The following is a 25,071-nucleotide window of genomic DNA, read 5'->3' on the forward strand; positions in this document are numbered from 1 at the left end:
TTCCTTCCATGTGTGACTCCCATCAATTTCAACACCAGCTGCAAGCTGCCAGAAAGGAAAGAGGAAGTAAGATACACCCACTTTTTGGGCCCCCTAACACAGTCTAACTTTCGAAGTGGAGGAGTGTATGAGAAGGGCCCCACTAAGTTTCTTGCTCCCATCATGGTCTCTCAGCTGTAAGGCAGAGATTATAAATGTAAAGCAGTACATCGTGATGATGGATTCAAGGACATAGGAGGTGGTGAGGACTATAGCACTTCTAAAGAGGAAGGCCACTATTTTTAGCTGTTGGTGTTATTGTGTTCTCCTAAAAAAGGTATGTTGAAGTCCTAACCCAGTATCTCAGAATGTGATCTTACTTGGAAATAGAGTCTTTACAGTGGTAATTAAGTTAAAATGAGGTCATTAGAGTAGGCCTTAATCCATTCTGATGGTGTCCTTATAAAAGGGGGAAATTTGGACACAAAGACAGACAATGCATAGATGATGTGAAGATCAGCTCAGGATTGTAGTGATGCACCCACAAGTCACAGAATGCCTGAGGCTGCCGGAAGCTGGGAGAGAAGCCTGTACGACAGAACCTTCCCTAGTGCCTTCAGGTGGACTGTGACTCTGCTGACACCTTGATTTCGGACTTCAGACCTCCAGAATGGTGAGACAATAAGTTTCTGTTGTTCTAAGCCAGACACTGTGGTACTTGGTTATGGCAGCTCTAGGAAAATAAAGACAGTTGGCAGTTACTCAAATCTTTTTAAACATTGTGCAGGTCACAGTGGCTTAAACACAGCCTGTTTGCAACTTCTGCTGAATAAGAAGAAGGTGTGGTCACTGAGTATTTATCCCAAATCTACAGGGTGGAGGACAGCTGAAGGAGGGAGAGCGGTGAGCCTTCCACATCCAGAGGGTACTGGCCAAACCTAAGGAAAGGAGCCTGGCAGCAGCTACCTTCACTAGCCTCGACCTGGACTTAGAGGGCGCTACCACTGGGAACCTCTGGTCTTGCGTCTCCTCTCCCACTTAAAGCTTCTGACTGTCTGGGAGCCTTGGTGACCATGGCTACATGACGACGACAGAATCCTTGTATCACAGGCTTATTGAAGGATCACAAAGGATCAGGGTTGCAAAAGCATTCCATTAGAGATTGTCTTTCCTCCTGGAGAGGGGGGCAGCAGACATACACAGGTTGGGACACCTCCTTCCAGCTGGGACAGTTTCCAGGGGGATAGCCTCACCTTCTCCCAAGGCCACGAAGCTGGGAAAATTCTAAGCACAAACTGAGCCCTGACACCAGTTATGGCTTCCAGAGAAATGAGAATGATAATAAATAAGTGTAAAAAGAGTTAACAACACACCCTTTAAGCCAAGAAAAAAAAAATACATCAGGAGGGACAGTCACAACTTTGTGGACCGAGAGGAGGTGTGAGGGGCTGGGCCACAGGGCCAGGAGGGTATGGGGTGACAGGGGGGAGGGTTCCCCTTCCCAGCCTCAGGAGATGGGGAGGAACAGAACAGGCTGTGGGTAGCAGCTGCTGGAGGCGCTGTGCCCCAATCCTGGCCGAAGCAGCGGCTCCTCCTGTGCCCAGGCCCAGCCCATGCTTTGTGGCCATGCTTGTGACAGGCACCTAGCGGGACAGCGGCGTCTGCTTCAGGGACATGAGCACCGAGCGCAGGCGGGACACGTCTTTGCACTGCTTGCTGCTCTTGGGGTTGAAGTCACACAGCTGAGCCACCTTCTCCCACTCTGTGCCTGGCGTCTCCTCCTTGGATTCCTTCACGAAAGCCTCCTCAGATGCCCTGCAGGTAGAGACAGGACAGAGGTTTCATTGCTGTCTTCCTTTCCCCTGAATCAGTGATGCTCTGCTCCCACTGAGAAAGGCTGCTTTGCCCGGCCTGCTCCGGGGTAGTCTATCCAGAGTTCTTAGCCCTGTGCCCTGTGACCTCAGGCCCCCAGGAACAGCCTTGGCATCGGAGGAAGCCTACTTTGGTCCTGCCTCAGGGCCCTTGCACTTGCTGTCACCTCTTTGTGGAATGCTTTCCCTCAGACCTGCTCATAGCTTGTCACTTCTTTTCATTCAGGTCTGAATGTAGGTCTTACCTCCTCAGAAAGGTTGTCCCTTGCCACCCTAGCTAAAGTAGCCTCTTCCCCCTCCCCTACCCCTGCCCAGCCTAGCACTCTGTTCATTACCTTTCCAGCAAGAGTTCCCAACGTGGGAATCCCAACACCTAAAGACCCTTGGAGGAACTAATGCAGTACCTCAGCTATTCCAAAAACTTAGCAGAGGTAGGACATTAACTAACCACCTTATTAACTGAAGTACCTGATTCAGCATTGCCTCAGTGTTCTGTGGACTCTATAAATGTTCTCCAGCAAAGGGTTGTGGTCAAATACACATGGAAAATCCAGTTAAGGAGGATCTTCAAAACAAAACTTTCACAGCCTTTAATGTGCTAATGTGCATCCTGAACTTCCTAGGTGGACTATAACATGCAGATAGAATCTACCACATTCCAAGTATATTTGACTATAGAGCTCTTTTTAGCCCAGAATGACTTCTCTCCGTGGAGCCACAGCCTGGGGAATACTCCATGGGAGTCTCTGCTTTTGGCTGGAATCAAGTTAGGCTGAAAACTGGTGGTTTCTTCATCAGAAGTTCTGGTGGACAGTTACAGAAGCCACTGATTAAGGAACAATGGAGAAATACAGTGTAGAGGACAAACCCAAATGTGGGACTCATTAAGAGAAAAACAATAAAAGATCCTCAGTGCAGAGGGCTGGGTCTATGTCCTATTTGGCCAGCAAGGGTCCCTGGAAAGCCCCTTTCTCCTTGTGGCCCCTTCCCGTATCTCAAACAGGATCAGCTCTGCCACATGCCAGGCAGGGAGCTCTCCAAGTGATCCCCACAGGCTGTGCCAAGGATGAGCTGGCTCTGGATCAGGTGACCTGGCTCTCCCTCTGTGTACTCATTTCCTAACCTATAAAGTGAGGAGCAGAGCCTCCACCTTGCTGATCCGTCTCACCGGCCTGAGACTCTAACAAAGTGGCAAGTGTGTGCAGGCTTGGGAAAGAGTAAGGCACTGTGCAGAGCTGGATGAGCGGTGGGGCTGAGGGGCGCTGTCTTCGGAGCCGTCCCTGTTAGGTCAACAAGAGGCTGTCCTCTAAGCTGGCTGTTCAGTGGGTGGTGTGTGGTCCAGCAGTACCAGTGTCGCCACGGAGCTTGCTGGAAATGCAGAATCACGGCCTCGCCTCAGCCCTACTGAATCCAAATCTCCTTTGAACAAGGTCCCCCGTGATTTTAAGGCACAGAAAAGTCTGAGAAGCACTGGTCTAGACTCTTCCCTTCTTCAGGACCCCCCTGGTGCTATTTGCTCAAGTGCAACAAGAGCACTGAACCCCCCTACGTGGTATATTCCCCAGCACTGATGCTCCTGTCATCCCCACTCTTCTGTTTGAAACCTCCTATGGATCTTTGCTGCTTTCAGGATCACGTCCCAGCTTGCAGACCTGGCCCAACAGGCATGTTGCAACTAGCCCCACGCTGGCCTCCTATCCTCAGCTCCCAGCCATCCCCGTAGCCCCGCGCCCCACTCACGGAGGCTGCCCTGGTCCTCTTCTCGCCCTCACCACCAAGCTCATCCCTTCTTACACTGTAAGGTCCAGCTGAAGGTCCCGCCTCTCCGAAGCCTGCCCTGGCTCCCCCAGCAGACAGCGGCTCCCAGGGCTCAGTGTGCCCTTCCACACGGCCCTTAGGACAACACTCTCCTGACAATGAGCAACTTGTGGGGCAGGCCGTGGCTTATTCCTGTTCCAACAGACACTGGCATTGGGCAAGTCCCAGTAAGTACCGGACAGATGGCAGAGTGGACAGAAGGAAGGAACACAAGGCTGTTTCTCTAGTGAGTCCTGTGCTCTGTGAGAGAAATGCCAGCCTAGACAGCATCAGAGGCCTGCAGAGGGTGACCCCAGAGTGACGAACAGCAAATACCTGGCACACATGCTCGTGGCAGACATCACACAGTCGTCACTGCTTTTCCTTCCTCTTCACCATGCCAACACCCCCCCCAGGCTGTCAACTACCCATCAACCGGGGCACCATCTGCCATCTCCAATCCAGATTAGGCACAGTCCTGGCTAGCCCCCAAACAGGAACATGTGAGAGGCCCACGGTGCTCTAGGCAGGATCTGGTGGCCAAACTTGGGCTGAAGCTTTGAGGAGGAGCAGTGCGCTTGGGGGCAGGAGTAGAGGATGGGGGTATTCGTGGGAGCATCTCTTCTTTATGCCTCTGGCACTCAATGTTTTGTTCAACGGAAGACTCCTTCATCCCACCTCCCAGCCCTAAGAGGCATCTCAGAAGGACGGAGTTGGGCTGTTTGCCATTTGCCCCTCCCACCTGGGATGGCCAGTGCATTCTTTTCTGTGTTCTGCTTTGATTTAGCAAAGCTGCCTTCAGGCAGAATAGATGCTCAATAAACACTTGCTGCAGGGATAGAGGCGAAGGTGGGTGCCTGCACTACCTCCTGCTCTGATCTTTGCCCTGCCGCCCCCAGCCCCAGCCCTCGCCTGGCCCCACTCATTTATACCCCACAAGCAGGACACCCAAGGCATACAGAGGGGCCCTCGCCCTCTCCCACTCCCCCTGACAGAGGAGCAAGGACACGTACACATAGCCGATGATATCAGCATCTGGCTGCTGGTAGAATGCTTTGTCAGCGATCCTTGAGGGGAAGAGGGTTAGGTGGGGGAAGACAGATGGCAAGACAGACAGGCAGAGGGTTAAAGAGAAAGGGAGACAGCATTAGTACCTCCAGCTGGAGAGTGTTAGGAAGCATAGTCCTATAAGTCTTAGCAACTATCCACAACCCAGAGAGGAGAGCAGGGATCCTCCACGGGCTGGAGTGCCTTTTCTAAAACTGCCCTGATCATATTACTTCTGTTCACGAGCCTTCCGAGGCTCCTCACCGCCCCCCTCTGTCCAGCCCTGTTATTGGAGGCCCTCCACCTGTGACTCCTCCTTCCTGCCTTCTCCCTACCACTCCCTGGTGCCCAAGACACAACAGCCTTTCATATTATGCTGTTCCCTGGTCTAGAACACTCTTGCCCAACCCTGCCCTAATGAACTTCTAATCATCCTTCAAAGCCCAGGTCCTAGACACAGAGGTCCCTCCCCCACCCACACCCCTTGCTTCCACAGCCTTCCCCTAGAGAGGCCTAGTGGTGAGTTCACCTGCACATGTATGCTTCTCTCCTCTGAGCTCTTCAAAGATACAGACTGGGTCCTTCCCCACTCTGTCTCCCCAGTGCCCAACCCAGAGCCTGGCCCACAGCAGCTTCCTGAACAGAAGTGCAGCAGCTTCCCAGGGCCAGCCTTGCCTTTCCAGGCCGGCCAGGTACCTTGAAGGACACAGCCTCAAAGGCAGAGCTGCTGGCCAGAGTCTCAGAAGTGGTCTGAGACCATTTCCCTGAACGTGCTCTCTAGTGGGCATCCAGTGTCTGCCAGCCCAGCATCCATCCCCCTTCTTCCCAGGAAGGGCACCCTGATTGTCATTGGCAGGATCAGGCTGGCCCCACTTCAGTCCCTGTGGTTTGGGTGAGACCGACCCCGTGTACAACCCAAGGAATGGGACTATTGCCCAGGCTGGGTCCATCAGAGAGTCCCTCCCCTGGTACAGTCACTGGGCCAGGGACAGGCACAGGACCCACACCAAACCAATAAGGGTCAGGTCGAGGATTTCAGCTGGAGCTATTGGGACAAGATGCTAGTTTCACAGAGGTTATGGAAAGAATATAGCAGAAGCCTGGAGCTGATGGTGGCCATCTCTCCCCCCACCCCCCTGCCCCATTCCAGGACCAGAGGGGAAAGCAGCATCGAGAGACAGTAAACATGAATGCCAGTTGACTTTGTCTGAGCCCCTGAGCCTAGTATTACAGTCCCACCCCTGGCCTTCTCAGTTATACAGGCCACTAACTTCCTTTTATCCTTTAGCGTCTCTGGGCTGAGGTGTTGCCATTTCTACAAGCAGTAAAATCCCGTCCCCAGGTTGGTTCTTCACTCCCAGCCAGGCCTGTGCTTTCTGTGACACTAACCGCTGGGCCCCGGGCAGTCTGGCTCCCATGCCGGGGTCCTGAGACCTCTTCTGCTGCCCGCAGAACTTGCTTCTCTCTATCCTGGTGAGGTGACAGCTCAACAGTGTTCCACCCCTGACGGCTCTGAGTACCACCAGCAACTGAGGAAGCAGCCCTGAGGGGTTCAGCTTCTCCTGCCTCTGTGTTCTTGCCACCAAATCATCCCTCCTCAAGACAGTCCCCATCCCCTAACTTCTCTCACTGTCCACATGGCCTCATGTCCCCGTAACTCCCCTCATGTCCCCATAGTCCCCTCATGTCCTCATAGTCCCCCATGTCCTCATAACTCCCCTCGTGTCCCCATAGTCCCCTCATGTCCCCATAATTCCCCTCATGTCCCCATATCCCCTCATGTTCCCATAACTCCCTCCATGTCCCCATAATTCCCTTCATGTCCCCATAATTCCCCTCATGTCCTCATAGTCCCCTCATGTCCCCATAGCCCCCTCATGTCCCCATAGCCGCCTTCATGTCCTCATAGCCCCCTCACGTCTCCATAGCTCCTCTCATGTCCCCATAGCTCCTCTCATGTCCCCATAGCTCCTCTCACCGGTTATTGATCTTGTTCTTCTCGACTTGTTCACTCTGACGCTGGTTCCACTCCTCCAGGTCCTTCTTGGCTTTCTCCCGCCACTCCTGTTCTGTCACCTTGGAGGCAGCATCTGTGACCCCAACAGGAGAGTAAGTGGCAGCTTCGCAGTAGGAATGTGAGGGCACAGCTGCCCTGGCTACTCCTCCCCCCGCCCCCTGGCAGGCAGCCTCAGGGCCCATCCTCACCCAATACCCACATTAAGGCAGTGCGAGTGGGGGTCCTGTACCCTAAGGCTTCCCCACCCCCACATGTCCCAAACAGCCAACCCAGCTGGGAGCCGCTCCCAGCCTCAGCCCTGCCCTTACCCAGCTCCTGCAGCCGTTTCCTCTGCTCCTCTCTCCACTTGCGGATGCTCTCGGGTTCCTGAGTCAGTCTGTCGGCCTGGGCAATCGCCGCATAGCCATCTGCTGGACCGTTAGCCTCCTAGGGCGCAAACACACAGCAGTGTGCGCAGCCTGCGTACCCGCCCTGTTGCCTCTGCTGCTGAGTACCAGGACCCCCCGCCCCCGCCACCACGTGTGGCTGCCTCAGCCGTCCCCAGCAGCCTCCCACCTGCTGCCTCCCATGAATATACCCTGCCTTTATACTCGCTGTGCCCTTCGCCAGCGACGCTCTCCCATGGGGGACCTGGGCGAGTGACGCGGCCCCTGTGAGCCTCACCTTCCTGGTCATGAAGCAGGCTCAATAAGAGTAGCCACCCCTTCACACTGACAGAAGGAAGAAATGGATTTAAAAATGTACAGAACCTTGAACACTTCCTGGCACACAGTGAGTCCCTGTTATTAAAGTCTCTACTGCAGTCTTATTCACCTGCTAACACTTACACAGTCCGAAATGACCTCACTTTATGTTTGCTTGTCCACTCTCTGCCTCCATGACAGCATGCTCATCGCTCTGTCCCCTTTGCCCAGCACAGTGCTCGGCACACAGAAGATATTCAGTAAACATCTGCTAGGTGAATGAGCAGCCCTGGGACGGGCAGGATGGCCGTGGCTGAGATTGCACAGTGGTGAACCTGGGCTGTCTGGGTTCAGATCCCACCTACACTGCTTACTAGATGCATGTGTAGCGGGGGCCAGTTGCTCAACCTTGCTGGGCCTCAGTTTTCTCATCCAAAAATGAGAATAATAATAAAACTACCTCTAAGAGCTGTTGTGAGGATTTGACATGACAGTCTTTGTAGGACATCTAGAAGTGGGCCTGGTGTGGAGTAATGGCTCCGTGAGTGGTAGCTAGAATTATTATTCAATCTTATCTTACAGGGAAGGAAACTGAGGCCAGGAGCGATGGCATGATGTAGTGGCGGGCGTCCAGGCCTCTGACTCCCAGGCCGGGGCTCTGCCCCCTTCCCCAGGCGGCCTGCCAGAGCTAGGGACTTCAAGTGCTGGGGGCTGAGAGCTCAACCCAGCAAGGCTGTGACCCCCTGTGGTCTCGCAAAGCCAAAGACCCTTTCCAGTCCAGCCCCATGTCCTGCCACTCCCCCTCTGACACTCGGCGCCTACACATTCCAGCAGCACACACCCCACACACTCCTGCCACCCCGGGCGTCTGGCTCCTCCCCCTCTAGCTGCAGTTGGTTCCCTCTCCTCCCCTCTTCAGCTGATGAAATCTTCTTCCATCCTCTAGAGTCGCCACCCCCCCTTGGCAGATTTCACACCCCTTCACCTTCTGCACAAGTCTCCCTGCTGGACCAGGAGCTCCCAGTGGGCAGAGCAGGACCTTATGTATAGCCCCTGAACCCCTGCCCCATCCTTTCATCACTCCCTGTGCTCCTCCTTCAAGCACTCATCAAAACTGTCAGCAACAGGGGCGCCTGGCTGGCTCACTCGGTTAAGCGTCTGCCTTCGGCTCAGGTCATGATCCTGGGGTCCTGGGATCGGTCCCTGCATCGGGCTCCCTGCTCAGCGGGGAGTCCGCTTTTCCCTCTCCCTCTCTCTTTGCCCCCTCGCCCCAACTTGTGTTCTCTCTCAAATGAATAAAATCTTTAAAAGAAAAAAAAACTCTCAGTAACATTGGTGTTCAATGTCCTGTCCCCACGAGACAGTGTCCGGTGCCGCCCTCTGCCCAGGGGTGCTCCCCACTGTCCTTGGCACACATCGGTGCTCAGTAAGCAGTGTATGCATGGATGCAGATCCCCGGAGCCAGATGTGCTGGGTAAACGTTTGCCCAAAGGGGTGTGGGCAGCCCGGGTGAAGGAGCACGCAGCGGGAACATGAGGGCTGCCGTCTCCCCCTGTCTGGGGGGAGAGGGAAGGGCGGGCCCAGGGCAGGGTGTGTAGCCTGGCACCTCCCTGGGGTCAGGCCCACCCTTGGGTGGGACGGTTGGAGCATGGCCCTATTCTTTCTGGCACAGAATTACACTTCAATTTAGACAGCCTCTCACCACACCCGAGGGGCCCTTCCAGGGCTCTAATCTGGAAAACAGAAGTTGATCACTAATGTTGAGTGTGCCCCACCCTGCCCGCTTCCAGGAAGAACCCTGTCCTGAGGCCAGGCCACCAGGCCTCCCCCACCCAAGCCTATAGGATATGCCATGTGCAGACAACTGCAGTTACTTCTGTGTATACGTGCTTATTAAGGTGCTGTGTTTCATTTTCCTCACGGCACTTCCGGCTATCTGAAATGCCATGTTTACATGTTTACTATCTGTCTCCACCCCCCCCAGCCCCAAGTAAGTGAGCCCCATAAGGACTGAGACTCCGTGCCTCTGTATAGAATCTAGAACAGGGAAGGCCTGGCTGTAGGAGGATCTCTAGAACATTTCTTGAATGAATGAGCATATGCTCAGGCTTAGGGACAGGGATGAAAAAGACAACCTGTCCCCCGGGGGTTTGGCAGAGGGAGTCTCTCACAAATGAGGACCATGGCTGGGGTACGCACTATAACACAAGTCAGGTAAAGAGCGGAGACAAGGGCGGACACAGTCATTCTAGTCTGGGGGCAGAGTAGGATGGGAAGAGACTGGGAGAGGCCATTTTAGACCAGAACTGGAAGCGTAAGGACCCTGTGGGGCCGGTGCCTCTGGGAAACTGGAGCACAACGATGTTTCCAGGCACGGGAGGAGAAGGGGTGGGGGATGTGGGCTGGAGAAGGGTCTCTTAGGCAGGAGTTTTGTCACACTGGTGTCCTTCAGGCCCACCATACCCATAAAGCCTACCCTAAAATTAAGAGTCCCAGGTTTTAGTGCTTTAAAACTTGCAGAGGAATCACAATTAAACTGATCTCTTTGATCTTGACAACCCTACATGATGGGTTTTATCATCTGTGTTTTACAGGTAGAGAAACTCTAGCTCCAGAGTCCCAAGGTCACCGGGCTGGGAACTGGCAGAGCTGAGATTCCAGCTGAATTCCTGGGTGTGAAACATGCTGGCCACGTAGCTCAGCAGGGACAAAAGTCACTTCAGCATCACGTGATTTGTGACACACTCTCTGTCTCCCTGATAAGTCTACTTCCCCAAGATTAGAGACGGTGCCCGCTCCTCCAAGTGCCCCCTGCCCCATCCCCCATCTCTCACACCCACACACTGCCACCCCTCAGCTCACTTAGTAGCATGGCCAGGAACTTACAAGAAGCTTCCCTGGGCTGCAGAGCACTTTTTCCCAACAGCCCTGTGGGGACAGCAGGGCAGGGCCTCTTATCCCCTTTTGACAAGTGAGAAATCAACTCAGAGCAGTCAAGAGAGTAGCCCAAGCCCTTCTGGTTGGGAAGAGCCACAAATGAAGCCCAGGCCTTACTGATTCCATCCAAACTCCTCTGCCACAGCCCATCACAGCACCCCAGCCTGGGTGCAGGAGCAGCCTCGAGGAGCCACTTGGACTCCCTGGAGCAGCCGCACCGCACATGCATGGGCACCACACATCCGGGAGCACCGCGCAGTGTAGTTCCAAGCACACTGTGCCCAGAGGTGGCCATGCCCGAGGCCCAGGGTGTGAAGCTCGGCCAAGCTAGACGAGCCTCCTCCCCCTGTGCATCGGCCCCGCGGCCCACTAGCAGCTCTGGCTGGGAGCCGTGCCCGGGGGTGGGGGCGGGGGGCGGGGGGCCCTCCCCTCCCATCACACCAGCCCTGCAGCTTTGGCCTCTCTGCGCTCCCCCAGCACACCACTGTCTGCAGCAGGCCGCAGGCTCCAGGCAAGGCCCACAGAGAGTGCCTTACGCTCTGTACCTTGGCACATGCCTTCCTATCAGCCAAGACCACCCACGTGGCCCTGGGCAGCCTGGAAACCCACTTCCAGCGGCCCCTCCCTGTCGCACTCCCTGACTGAGCGCAGCACCTGGCGCGGGAGCCTGGTTCAAGTCCCAGCCCTTCCCAGCTGTGGAACGAGAGCGAGCTATTAAAGCTCCCTGTGCATCTTGCTCTTGGTCTGTGAGATGGGGATAAAGACAGGAACCTCCATCACGGGGGTGTTGGGAGGATGAAGCGAGCTAATAGGCTTACAGCCCTTGGGTGATGCCTGACACATTGTTAAGAGCTCGGACTCCTAGCGCTCCACGCCACCCCTGTATCTGAGCCCTTACCATCCTGCGCTACCATCACTTCTTTCCAGGTCTCTGTCCTCTGTCAGAAGCCAGCTCTTTGAGGACAACAGTGGCGGATTTGCCGCCACATCCACCGCCCCGAGCACAGTGCACGGCGCCCAGGGCATGGGAGCTGGCGGAAAAGTCCCCTCCTGCCACGCATTGGATGTGTGACCTCTGAGAAGTGCTCTCCCTGGGCTCCTTGGGTCTCATGGCCTATTAAATGGGAGAGGCAACATCCCACTGCTCTCCGAGTATGAAGTGGGGCCCCTGCAAGCTGCGGAGGATGCGCACAGGTGAGGGCCGGCGGGGCTGTGCGGTTCGCGATCAGCCAGGCCGACCCCGCGGTTCCCTGTCAGCCGGCAGACCCCGCGGACACCGGCCCGTGCTGCGGCCCGACCAGGAAGCGCACCACGGTGTTGCCGGCACGCTGAGTCCTGAGAAGCGGTTTGCTGGCTCCTCTTCTCTGGCCCTGCTGGACTAATTTTCCTGTCCCGCCCCCCGCAGTGAGCAGTGAGGTTGGGGGTCAGCTACAGGCTGGCAGCCCAGGCGGGCTCCCCAGTGGCTGCAGGAATGCTCTGAGCCCCGCCCCCCCCCCCCCCCCACCCCCACACCCCCCCCACCCCCGGCCCAAGCTCAACAGGGAAGGGGGCAGGAATGGCCAGGACCAAAAGGCTACAGTCAGGCCAGGCTTATCTTGGTCCAGTTCCCTAGCACCCCTCTGCTGAGGGACCCCTCTGCTGGACATGACCATGAGAGCCTCCGTGGGGCAGGCTGGCCAAGGATGTGCTGTGACGCCAGAGACAGCCAGGAGGATGAGGCAAATCCGTCTTTGGGATTGTCCAGCTAAAGCTGAGCTAAGCTGAGCTGTTGATTCCTCTAAGTAGCTCAGAGGGGGATGATGGCAGTGCGTGGGGGGAGAGAGAGTTTGTGCAGGAGGAGGGAAGTCTGCAGGGGCCTTCTATCCGTGTCCCTGGCAGTGCCAGATGGGACTGGAATAGCTGTGGGCAGACTTATCCTTACGCCTTGAGGACCAGGTTTATAGCTGGACACCCTTGTGGCCCAGAGGTTGCCAGGAAAGAATAAGAATGTAGCCAGAGAGCTCTGCCCAGGACCCTTGAAAGTGTTGGGCATGTCCACACAAGGCTTCCCCCCACCCTCCTCCTGCAGCAGGAACCACACCCTGGTCTATGGTCAATCCTAAAAAAGTCTACAGGGGCTTTCTGCCTAAGATCCAACCACTGTGGCAGACCAGTTCCAGCACAAGGGACGGGAGAGAGGACACCAGATCAGGGGCAGGAGATCCAGGAGAACCTGAGCTTTGCCACTAAGTTCCTCAGTGACTCACCTCATTCATGACCCCTCCCCTGCCTGTAAGGATTCTAGGATGGCATGGAGTGAAATGATTTACAAATAAACATACATGGGTTATTAGTAGCAGTGAGAATAAGAGTTCCCACTAAGACTGGGAAGGAGGCCCTGGGGTTTCCTATATCCACCAAATAAAAAGTAAGGCTGGGGGGTTGGGGACGGAGAAGCCTCAAGATCCTAACCTACAGAAAGGGGAAATATTACCTTGCTCATAGTGTTCTAGATATTTCTGCAGTTCTAAGTGTATCTCCAGCTCCAGGTCCACTTTAGGACATAGACCTTTTGGGTCAAGTGAAGTCCTTTTGAGTGTGCCCAGGATAGGGGCAGCCTGGGTCTCCATGATCTACCTAATTGTACAGGAGTAAATGCTGTTTACTGGGTGCTCTCAGGCCTAAGGAGACACAAAGCTCCGAAAGTCCTAAAGACTGACTTTTCTAGCTTGCTGATAGTTGAGTAATTTTCCAGAAACGGGACTTGGCTAGGTTCCCCGTGTAAGGTACCAGCCTATCCCTCTTACATAAGAAAGTATTGTTTATTCCCCACTGAGGACTTGGGAGGCCAGCACCCAAATAGGGTGGGGCTCAGGAGATCCTGAAGCTGCAGCCCCAGGGGTCAAGGGTCTTTGACCCAGTCCAGTGAGAATAAAGCCTCATCCAGTGAAAACTTTACCCCACCCAAGCATGGGTGGGGGGGACTGTTCCATCTGCAGGGTCCTGGAGATGCCATCTGTGGGCCAAGTTCTCCCAGTGTAAGGACTCTTAAACCCATTTGTGTATAAATGTGGGGAAGGAGGAGGTGGGTACAGAAAGAAGTAGTCTAACTAGAAATATCCTTACTAGGTGTTGTGGGGGGTGGGGTGGGTATAAGATCATTATGAGGAATTTTTTTTTTAATTTTATTTTTTTAAAAGATTTTATTTATTTATTTGACAGAGAGAGACACAGTGAGAGAGGGAACACAAGCAGGAGGAGTGGGAGAGGGAGAAGCAGGCTTCCCGCTGAGCAGGGAGCCCGATGCGGGGCTCGATCCCAGGACCCTGGGATCATGACCTGAGCCGAAGGCAGACACTTAAAGACTGAGCCACCCAGGCGCCCCCATTATGAGGAATTTTAAAACAATCCAGTGAAAGTGAAAGCCTTTTCTTTTTCTTATCTCACCCCCCTACCTCGGGGCTAACCATTCTTAACCACTGTCAACAGCTGGTGCACATCCTTTCAGATATTGTGCACAAACATATTTCTAAAATAAAAAAAACTAGATCACACTGTGCATATTATCCTGCAAGGGACTTTTCCACCTGATATATTGTGGGCATCTTTTCATGTCAATCCAGAAAGCTCTGATTGCTCTTTTGAACAACAGCATGGTTTTCCAATTTACCTACCCAGGCCCTCCATGCTGGACACTTAAGTCGTTTCAGTTTGTCTGTTATTTTTTTAACTTTTTGTTTGAATACAGTTGACATACAATGTTACATTAATTGTAGGTGTACAACATAGTGACTCAACTTCCGTCTATGTTATGCTATGCTCACCACATAGTTTGTCTACTTTTGTAAATAATCCTGCAAAAATCTGGGAGTCCTTGTCCAATTCTTTCCTTAGGGAAGATTCAAAGCAGTGGAATCTCTGGATCAAAGACCTGCACTTAAAATGCTCAGACACAGGGGCGCCTGGGTGGCTCAGATGGTTGAGCGACTGCCTTCGGCTCAGGTCATGATCCCAGGGTCCTGGGATCGAGTCCCGCATCGGGCTCCCTGCTAGGCGGGGAGCCTGCTTCTCCCTCTGCCTCTGCCTCTCTCTCTCTGACTCTCATGAATAAATAAATAAAATATTTTTTTTAAATTTAAAAAATCTTAAAAAAAAAAGTCTCAGACACGGCCACTCAGTCCAGCTTTCCACCAGTGGCACAGATGCGTGCAGGGCCCAGCGTGCACCGCGCTGCCGTGGGCCACTTTGTCTCTCCTTGCTGGACATCACCATGGGCAACCTGGGGCCGCATGCCATCAATCCCTGTCTATAGTGGTCCTTATTCTTCGTGCCCTTCCCCACACAATAGAAAAGAAAGAAAGAAAGAAAGAAAGAAAGAAAGAAAGAAAGAAAGAAAGAAAGAAAGAAAGAAAGAAAGAAAGAAAGAAAGAGAGAGAAAGAAAGAGAGGAAGGAAGGAAGGAAGGAAGGAAGGAAAGAAAAACATGTCAAAACCCATGGCTGTGTTCCCATCCCAATGCATCAGACATAATGAATAGAATAACTTGGAGCCCTAATCCTACCGATGATGGGGCCATAAGTTACTGAGACCCAGGCTGTCAGTTCCTACCGCTGTTATGACAGAATCTTGCTTACCTGAAACACATCTCCATTGACCGTGGTCCCCATGTCCTCAGAACCAGCTAGAAAGAGAACAAAGAAATGGCATTATTCGTTGCTCAGCTTAAAGCGAGCACAGGTGGTCCTACATTAGCGCCCTGAGCCACCCTCTGTCTGTGTCCAGGCACAAGCCGCTCCCCATGTAGACATACTGGATACCTAAACAAGCTGGGCTCAAGCCGTGACTGTTCACAAAGCCTTCTCGCAGCCATTGTCACATGTGCTTTTCACCACAACTCTGTGATGAAGTTATCCACCCATTTTACAGATACTGGAACTGAGGCTCAGAGAGGCTATGTGGTTGCCAACAGCCAGCCAGCCAGTAACAGCCCCTCACCTACCTGAATGTAGTCGACGCTCGGCCACGGCTAGCAATGGCCTGCGTGTGGAGCCCGCGCCCGCTGAGCAGGCAGAGACGCTGTTGGCTCAGGGCGGTGTCTGTGAGCGCTAAGAAGAGGGGCCCAGCGCGTCCCTGCCTGTCCCGGCGGTGCCTTGAGCAACGGCTCCACCTGGGAGAGCAGGACCTGCAGCCCCCACCAGGCAGCACCTGGCCTATTTTTCCTCCTTCCGCTCCTCCCAGAGGATTTTCTTTTGCCCTCAACAGTGACTCCTCCTGGTCCCTTTCCCTGACAGCTGATTAGTCACAAATTCCTGTGGCTTTTGCTGCAACGGTGACCCTCAAAGTTGTCCTCTGCTCTCTGTCCCCTGTCCAGTCTGTCGGCCCTGTTGGTGGCAAACACCTAGAAGACCATACCTGGGTCCTTGCTCCTCACCAGTGTCTTCCCCAGACGCGTGCACGGTACCCGCGACTTAGTAAGAGCTCAGAAACTTATATGTTAGATAAACATCAATAAATGCATCAGAAAAGGGCGCCGGGGTGGCTCAGTCGGTTAAGCGTCTGCCTTCGGCTCAGGTCATGATCCCAGGGTCCTGGGATCGAGTCCCGCATCGGGCTCCCTGCTCCGCGGGAAGCCTGCTTCTCCCTCTCCCTGCTGCTCCCCCTGCTTGTGTTCCTGCTCTCGCTGTCTCTCTCTCTGTCAAATAAATAAATAAATAAATAAAATCTTAAAAAAAAAGCATCAGAAAAAGAACGGATGGCTTTTGTCTGCTCGCAGGCCTTTGACCTGACTCCAGCTTCACCCTCTCTCAACCCTCTTTCAAACCAAATGCCAAGGGCTGACATTCTGTAAGGCATACACTTACCTACGTCACTCCTCTGCTTACAAATATAATAAAAACAAATGAAAAAGAAACCCACCTCCCATGGACCATGGTGGCCTATAGGGTCTGCTCCCGCCTTGGGGACCGGCAGGGACTTTCCCTCAGCCTGGAAGGCCTTCCTACCCATACCACGTGGGCTGTTCCCTCACTCCCTTCAGCCTCTGCTCAAACGCTGTCCTAGCAGTGGCCTTCCCTGACCCCCTGGGACACCTACTGCTCTGCCAGCCCACCCTCCTGCCCCTGCAGTATTTCCATACGGTACTTACCACAGCCTGACACGTTTATTTGTGTAGGTGCGTATTATCTATCTTCCCCACTTGAATGGCCCCTCGTGAGGGTAGGGACTTTGTCTTGCCCAATGCCAGCGCCCAGCATCTAAAACAGTGCCTGGCACATAATTGGGCTCAATAAATACCTGTTGAGTGAGTACCTCAAACCTCAGACCATAGCGCATGAGAACCTCTACACTCTGGCCTTGCCCACTTTCCTGCCTCACTTCCCACCAGTCCCTCTCACAAATATTCTGGGGACGCCTGGGGGGTGCAGTCGGTTGAGCATCCAACTCTTAGTTTCGGCTGGGGTCGTGATCTCGGGGTCGTGAGATCAAGCACGTCAAGACCCACATCAGGCTCTGTGCTCAGGGCAGAGCCTGTCTCTCCCTCTCCCTCTGCCACTCCCTGCTATGTGTGTGCTCTCGCTCTCTCTCTCTCTGTAGTAAATAAATAAACTTAAAAAAAAAAAAAACTATTCTAGTTTCCTCCTTCCTCAAACACACCAGTCTGCAACTCATGCCTTTCTTCCTCCCTTTTCTCGCAAAAGAATATTGAATCAGTCATTCTTCAAGACCCAGTTCACAAGTCACCTCCTCTGGGAAGTCCTCCATTACTTCCCCTACTTCTCTAGGCACTGAAGAAAGGTTTCACCTCTGGGATATCCCACAATATTGTATAGCATTCCCCACCCTCTTATGCAATTATCTGTGACCTCCCAAGGGCCATGCACTCCCTGTCAAGCCAGGCTCTGTATCCTATTCAGTTCCTAAGGGCTCCTGCCCAGAACAGGCGAGCAGTGAGTACTGGCTAAATGCAAGACGAACTGCTCTCTGGGGGTCCACCGTGACCTGCAAGGCCTGCCTACGGCCTCTCGGAAACTGTGATGTCTCCCAGCAAAGAGCCCCCGGAAGCCACACAAGCTTCCCACAGATGGACGAGTACCGCTTTACCAGCCAGATAGGGCTGCAAGCAAGGGCCACACTGATTTCAGCCTAGGGACTGAAGAGAGGGATACTTAATCTTATGGAAATAATCCCTGGTTGATATAAATTTTCAAACAGTGATTGATTCTGACCGACTCTGTCTCCTGTCATCCCTACTCATTCCCTAGGGCTACTCCTGCATGGGTGGCCTGGTCCCTAAGTCGGGGGGAAGGGGCGATGGGGTTTCAGTGGCAGCATCTTCTGCAAAGGGGCTTCTTCTCCTGGGGCCCCTCCTCAGGGCCTAACATTATCAGTGTCATTCACGATGATGCCAGGCTGGATGCTTGGTCTTTCTGGATTGGAAGGAGCACCACCCCCTCCCACTCTGACCAGACCAGTCTTGGGCCCCTGGTCCACAGTCCTGGTGCCTACCCTGGTCTTCAGAAAGTCTCTCTGCCTCAGTTTCTCAGTCCCATGAACATTCCTCTGGATTTGAAATTTCAGCCTCTTTGAGAATCCACACCCACCCACACATAGAACTGAGTATCTGTTCCCACAGTGCTTTCTGATTATTGCACATTTACAATCTTACGTCCGCAGTCAGAGGCCTGCAGAACAGGAGCACAGCAGATATGAGGCCCACGGATAACCCCGTGGGCGTTGCTTCCCTCAGATTCCTGACCTCTTTTGGAACAAGGGCAGACAGGGTCCAGAACATTCCTGGGAGCTTACTGAGGCCCAGCAGGGGAAACAGGCTTGCCAGGAACTGACTGGGCAAGTCAGGGACACAGCCAGGCTGGGGCTCAGAAATCTGGGTGTGAAAATGTAAACCTGCTAGGCCCTACCCAAGGCTGATGAATGGAAACAAAGTGTCCATTGCTCTGGCTGGCCCCAGATCCCGCCCCAGAGGAGAGACTCAATGCGGCTCTGGCTCAGGCCTAGACCAAACACCTCTTTCCCCCGGGTAACAGGAGCCCCACAACAGGGCACTCAGCACAGGGGCATCATCTAGGAGAACAGACTCAGAGGTGTTGATTGGCCGAAGCTCCGGAAGCCAGCTTCTCCCAGCTCCCAGCAGGCCAAGGCACTTTTTCTCCACCCCATCAGAGCTTCTGGCATTCATCACTGGTCAGAGAAGATTACTTGCTCAGCACCACGTAGGCCTAGGAAGGTCAGATCAATCCCATCCTGTCTGGCCACCTACTGAGCCACCATCCCATAATGCTTTCCTGATCCTCAGGCCCCACTTAGGAGGGCAGCTGAACTTTGCAGCTTCAGCAGGTATGAGTCTGGAAGACCTTCAGAGGGCCATGTCTCTGCTTCTCCCCCTGCCTTCTCCGGTCTGGGATCAATCTGTGCCCCCACCCCTGCCACAGAGGGAACCTCCCATCCCGGCTGTGAGCCCCTGGAGCCCCACTGTCCTGGGAGAGGCCACAACCTGCTCAACTCCCAGGGCCTCTGGCTGCCCTCAGCCTAAGCTCTACCTCCCCTTCTCTCTCAAGGGGTTCTGACATCAGTTCTTCTCAGCGGGGCCTCCTCCAGGCCAAGCCAGACTGAGAAAGCTGGTGGTTTCACAGAGGCGGTGTGGACTAGTGAATAATGAATAGAGGCAGGCATTTCCTTCGAATTCCCTGGGATGTGTGAGGATCCATGCTGAGGTGCCAGGAGCTGCTGCTTCAGAAGCCCTCCACCCCTGGCTTGCCTGGGTGGCAAAAGCCAGCCGTCCAGCCCATCACCTCCTAGGGTGACTGCTACAGCATTTGAAAGAGTGTGGGGCCCAGAGTTAGGAGGGCTAGCTAGGATCAAGTCCCAGATCTGCCACTCATGGCTGTGTGACTTTGGGCAAGACACTCAGGCTCTCTGGGCCTCCAGTTTCTTAGATGTTACAAAAGCCTTGTTCATTTCTTATATCAAGGGGTATAGAGATGCTTCAAGCTCCTTAAGCCACAGAAATTCTCTTATTCATTTCTGTATCCCCAGTGGTCCTGGCACACAAGGCACTCAGTAAAGGGTGAGCAAATACAAATATGACTATAAGGAACCTAACTTGTAAACTTTTTTTTTTTTCAATATAAGCTATCACTTATTCCAACAGGCCCATAAACCCCCACCAAAACAACAATATTAACAAGAAGCATGGCGTGTTCTGGATGCGCCCATGAAGGTATCTACTCTTTAACTAAATATTTTAAGAAACTGTCCTTTCAAGCCAGAACCAGAACAGGAATATCCTTGATAAACATGCTATCACAGGGACCAGGCCCTGAACCCGGATTTAAGCTAACCACAGTAGCCCTGGACCACCTTTAGAAAACCATTGATAGACAGTTAGAAAGCCCAGGAGGGCAGGACCACATCTGACTGAAGACTTCTGTGCCTTTGCCCCCACCTTGGTATCTAACCCAGAGCCAGTCATATGGAAGACAGTGCGGTCAGGCGGAGACAGTTTCGAGTCCGACAGAAACAGGTTAAATCCTCACTGCCACTTACTAGTTGTTTCAGTAGGGTACCTTTTGAGCCTCAGTTTTGCCACCTCTGAAATAGGTTTGACAATGCATATGAAATGACTAAATGTAAGTAAAGTGCCTAGCCCAGTGATTGCAGGATGCAGGTGCTCCCCCAGGGAAGGTTTGTGAGTTCTTGGAGCGCCCAGCGTTCCCTGCTTTGCGAGCTGTAGGGAAGAGCTAAGACTGAGGGGCCGGGAGGTCTGTGTTCTGCCCATACCTGCGGGGCTTAGCTGGGGGCCTGGGACGACCAGGCAAGGGGGAGGCTCAGGAGAGACTCAGGGCTGGACTGTGTCGGATTTCAGGGCCAGGCAGTGGTGGAGCTGGCCCTGGGTTGAAATGTCCTGACAAATTCCTGTGCGCAGAGCCAGGTTCACAGCCCGGGGCAGGGCCTCAGATGAAGCTCTCCAAGAAGATTCCTCCGCGTTTCCACCAGGTCCCTCTCAAACACACACAGCCCCAGGCCTGCACCTGACCCGCCATACCAGGCCCTTTGTCGCTCCCCCGCAGGGCCCCGAGGCCCGGTCTGCGGCGCCAGGTGCCCGGGTGCGAGCCCCAGGCCCCCTAGTTCCCAGGCCCCTGCACTGACTCACCCCCACTCGCGGGTCCCGGCTGCGCGAGGGCCCCATGGCTGCCGGCAGGTGCCCCGAAGCCCTCGTCATTCTCTATGCCCGCGATCTCACTCTCCTGCTGGGCCAGGAAGGCAGCCGCCGGGTCCTCCTCGACCGCCTCGGGGGCCCCGCTCTCCGACGACGAGAAGAAGCCAAAGTCATCAGCCATTTTCCCCGCGTCTCTGCTGAAGCGTCCGCCTGGCGCTCGGCTCTGCCCGGCGCGTGCCCCGCGCTGCGGCCGGCGGCCGCGACACTGTCACCCGAGCCGCCCGGGGAGCCGGCCTCGGCTGGGACGGGCTCGGCGCGGCGGCCCCACACTTCCTCTCCGCCACCGGGCCCGGCTCGCCTGTCACTGCAGCTGCAGGCGGGAGGAGCCGGGACGGGAATGCGGTGATGTCACCGGCGGAGGGAGGGGGCCCGCAGCGCGGCCGGAGGTCGCCTCGCAGCGGCCACAGGAGGGCGGCAGCAGGACGGCGGCGCAGCCCCGGGGACCCGGAGGCCGGGGCAGCTCTTTGCCAGGACACCAGGACGAGGCACAGCGCCCGCCGGGTCTAGAGGCAAGCGGACCAGGGCGAAGTGGCCGGGGCACGAACAGTTCAGACCGCCAGAGTTTGTATGAGCCGGCTGGGCCCCTACTGAGACGCTGGGCCCCTTAAATGTCCCTTCAGTATTAAATGGCCTGAGAAAGACTTAATTTATCCACCGCGGGCAGGCAGCCCTGGCCGGTGGAGCACCAAGGGGGTGGTCGCTGCGCAGACCTTGCTCCTGAGTCATGCTACAAGTTTCTTTGCCTAAGCTGGGCAAATATTATGAATCTTATCATAGTGAGCCTCCCCCTCTATAAGAGGAGGAGAACTACGTTTGGAGAGGTGACACTATGTCCCACCGCCGCTTGCCTCCTTCCTGCAAGTCCAGGGCTGTCCCCACTAGGCCTTGTGGCTAAAGTATATTTCTTCTGCATTTCTCTTCATTTAGGGTGGCTTCAGCTCAGACCGCCAGAGTTTGGATGACCTGACTGGGCCTCTACCTTAGAGGCTGGGTCCCTTAAATATTCCTTAAGTATGAAACTGCTAGAGAAATGCAGACCTAATTTATCCAGGCAGCCGGCCACTCCACCCAGCCACCCTCAGTAAACAGTCTCTGCCTCCTCCCTGCCAGCACGCCACCAAGCACCAGGACAACAAAACCTAGTAGTAAAGCTAGCTTGGTCAAGGAGAGATTACAGTCTGTGAGACCAGTAGATGGTAAATGGCCCATCACAGCATCGTGGGTGAGGTGCTCCAACATTTAACATTTAAACACATTAAAAAACACTCCCTGGGAGACCCAGAGAACCACCATCAGATTTGGACATTGGGATTTTTCTCTTTCTGATTTTGAGACTTGAAGGTCAACTATGAACTGGAAGAGAGAAGGAAAAGATGCGCCCTAAACTGTGAGTAGTGGTTTTCTTAACGGGTGGGGAGTAGAAGCAGAGCTGGGGTGAAGGGGAATTTCCCTTTTGCTCAGTAATACTTCGATGTAGGTCTCAATCTTATGAGAATATAGTTGTTTATAAGGACTGCAAAAAGGAAAAACACTTGGGGCACCTGGGGGGCTCAGTCGTTAAGCGTCTACCTTCGGCTCAGGTCATGATCCCAGGATCCTGGGATCGAGCCCCGCATTGAGCTCCCTGCTCCGCGGGAAGCCTGCTTCTCCCTCTCCCACTCCCCCTGCTTGTGTTCCTTCTCTTGCTGTGTCTCTCTGTGTCAAATAAATAAATAAAATCTTTAAAAAGAAAAACACTTAAGCCCCTGCACAACCTGGTCCAAGCACACTACTCCACGATCATCACATACATCTTGTTCCCCCCAACCACAGGCTCAGGGGCTGGAAAGACCAGAAAGTTTGCTAGTTTAGCAAACCAGCCATAAATGTCAACTCCAGGTTTTGTGGAGACAGAAGGACTATGAACTCTGTGGCCATTGTGACCTCCATAGGTTGTTCTTATCTGATTCCTGGAGACTTCAGTCAGTAGCTCAGGCAACACAACACAGCATATCCACGCGCAAATCCACCGTAGACCCTCTTCCCACTTCCTCCTTCCTTCTGGAGCCCAACTAATTTAGCCAACAGCAGCATTGAACTCCATGCTTCAGTTATACAAGCTACTGGTCCAGATTATTCTGCAGCTGTGCTTTACATTGTACATTACCCTCACTTTTCTACATTAATATTAAAAATCATTATTAAAGTTATATTTTGGATCATGTAGCATTTCTATGTGCTGGAGATTCCCAGTACCTTGACACCTCCATCTTTGTAGACCTCTAAAGACAATCCTGGTTTTCTAATTCTCCATTTAATTGTGAAACTCAGTAATGGTCAAAAGACATCAGTAAATAAAGTTGAGTAAAACATGTGGGGCAACCTCACAGAATCTGAATTTCAATTTATGAAGTCTAAAATGGAGAAGTTTTTAAAACTTTTTTAAGGGAATTTTCAAGCATACATAAGAGTAGATTAAGAGTCACATGCTCTGCCAGCTGAGCCAGCCAGGTACTCCTATTTTAATTTTTTGAGGAACTACCATACTGGTTTCCCTAGCGGCTGCACCATTTTACATTCCCATTAATAATTTCTTTTTTGTTTTGTTTTTGATTGGTTGATTTTACTTTCAAGGGTTGATGGATTGTTGTTGTTGTTGTTGTTGTTTCACTTTTTTCCCAACTTTTTATTTTGACATAATTTCAGACTTACAGAAAATTGCGAATAATTCCCATCTGCCTCTCATCGAATTCCCCAAAGGATAACATTTTATCACATTGCCTTTATCCTTTTTTCTTCTCTCTTTCTATTTTTCCCATACTGTTGGAGAGTAAATTGCAGACATGATGCCCCTTTATCCCTAAATATTTCACAGTTTTCCCAAAAATAAGGACATTCACTTACATAAGCACTATACAATGATCAAAATCTAGATATTAATATTGATACAAAACCATTATCTAATCAACATGACTTAGATTTCAGCAAATGCCCCAATAGAGGAAGAGAAAATCTTCAGATTACGCATTGCATTATTATCTGTTTGATCTCTTTTAGTCTGGAGCAGGTCCTCTCTTGGTCTTTCATGACCATTGATGTCTCAAAGATTACCAGCCAGTTATTGTGTCCTTCAGCTTGAATTGTCTTATGTTTCCTCATGGTTAGATTCAGCTTAAATACTTTTTGGCAGGATTAGCCAGGATGTGATGCTGACTTCTCAGTGTGTTGTATCGGGAAGCACATCACGTCAATTTGCCCAGTTACTGGTGATGTTAACATTGATCATTTGGTTAAGGTGGTGTCAGGTTTCTCCACAGCAAAATCACTATTTTTCCTTTTATAATTAACAAATATCCTGTGGAGAGGTACATTAAGACTATGTAAATTTTATGTCACTCCTCAGACTTTCACCTATTCATTCATTAGCGCATCTATTGATTTTTGCATGATTCAGGTATTACAATGATAGTTGCCAAATGGTAATTTTCTACCATTGTCATTCCTTATACATTTATTAGTTGGCTCTCTACTACAAGGAAAACATTTGTTTGTTTCAGTCTCCATGGGTTCACACACTCTTATTTTATCCCAATGGGCCGTAATACTTTGCTATCATGATTTCTTTTAGTGTTTAAATTGTCCAAGATCGGGTCAGGAGGGAGCCCCTCCAAGCTGACTCCGGGGTTTTGTTGTTGTTGTTTTTTTTTTTAATGTTTTCATCATCTTTGAACACTTTCTTACTTTCTGGCACAAGAAAATGTTCCAGGCTTAAGAATAAGCCATTTCTTCAAGGATTCCTGGTACCTCTGAGCGGAAAATGAAGAAACCAGGATCTGGATGCCAGGTGTGATCATTGCTGTGGCTGCAATTTCTTCTCCTCCTCCCCCATCTTCATCTTTACCTTCTTTTTTACACCACAGAATTATTATAACATCAAAAAACTTTCTCCCCCAAATTCCTCAATGTCAGCTGCTTGCTAGCCAGTATTCAAATTTCCCCAATTGCCCCTTAAATATCTTTTTATCATGAATTTGCTCATTTAGGACCCAAACAAGGTCAACACATTGCAAATAGGTATAGCACTATGTACAAATGTGGGGATGGTAATAAAGTTAGTACAATAATGAAATTTTAATTATAATAACATAATATAACGAATGCCATTGTGCCCATCCCCCAGCCTCAATAGTTATCGATATTTGGCCAAACTTATTTCATCCACACCCATTCCACTGTCCTGTGCTTTAATTCTTTTAAAGCATATCTCACATGTTTTATCAATTCATCTATGAGTACTTCTCTAAAAGAGAAGGACTTCTTTTTCTCTCTTTCAATATAACCACAATATAATTATCACTGATCAAAAAATGTTAACAATATCAGTATCAGCAAATATCCAGTCAGTTTTCATAATTGTCATAAATTTTTTTGCAGTTGGCTTGTTAGGATCCAAACAATGTCTCCACATTGCATTTATTTAAGCTTCTTAAGTCTGTTTGAAAAATCAATTTTATGAGATAAAATTTATAATTGATACAGTGCACCC

At 52.2% G+C, this 25,071-nt stretch overlaps 1 protein-coding gene across 2 annotated transcripts; it reads right to left on the minus strand.

Annotated features, from left to right (window-relative positions):
• Positions 1 to 1,158: 1,158 nt before the first annotated feature.
• CLTB (clathrin light chain B) lies at positions 1,159 to 20,864 on the minus strand. 2 transcript variants are annotated; one of them, XM_032403764.1, is made up of 6 exons: positions 20,481 to 20,864; positions 14,944 to 14,990; positions 7,020 to 7,137; positions 6,673 to 6,784; positions 4,661 to 4,714; positions 1,302 to 1,794 (listed from the first exon to the last, which is right to left on the minus strand). In XM_032403764.1, exons 1-6 carry the CDS (start codon positions 20,665 to 20,667, stop codon positions 1,623 to 1,625), a joined length of 690 nt encoding a protein of 229 aa, XP_032259655.1. In that variant the 5' UTR covers positions 20,668 to 20,864; the 3' UTR covers positions 1,302 to 1,622. The 2 variants fall into 2 exon arrangements, with proteins under 2 accessions (XP_032259656.1, XP_032259655.1); XM_032403765.1 differs by lacking the exon at positions 4,661 to 4,714 and having other exon boundaries at positions 1,159 to 1,794.
• Between the last annotated feature and the right edge of the window lie 4,207 nt (positions 20,865 to 25,071).

Source organism: Phoca vitulina, unplaced genomic scaffold, assembly GCF_004348235.1.
Source record: "Phoca vitulina isolate PV1807 unplaced genomic scaffold, GSC_HSeal_1.0 scaffold6, whole genome shotgun sequence".
Lineage (NCBI taxonomy): Eukaryota > Metazoa > Chordata > Mammalia > Carnivora > Phocidae > Phoca > Phoca vitulina.

Excerpts from the sequence above, each read along its gene's own strand:
- CLTB (XM_032403764.1), bottom strand. The coding sequence starts at position 20,667 with ATGGCTGATGACTTTGGCTTCTTCTCGTCGTCGGAGAGCGGGGCCCCC. Across the intron at positions 14,991-20,480 it reads GCCGGGACCCGCGAGTGGGG|CTGGTTCTGAGGACATGGGG; the intron begins GTGAGTCAGTGC and ends TTCTCTTTCTAG. Across the intron at positions 1,795-4,660 it reads GCTGATATCATCGGCTATGT|GGCATCTGAGGAGGCTTTCG; the intron begins GTACGTGTCCTT and ends CTCTACCTGCAG.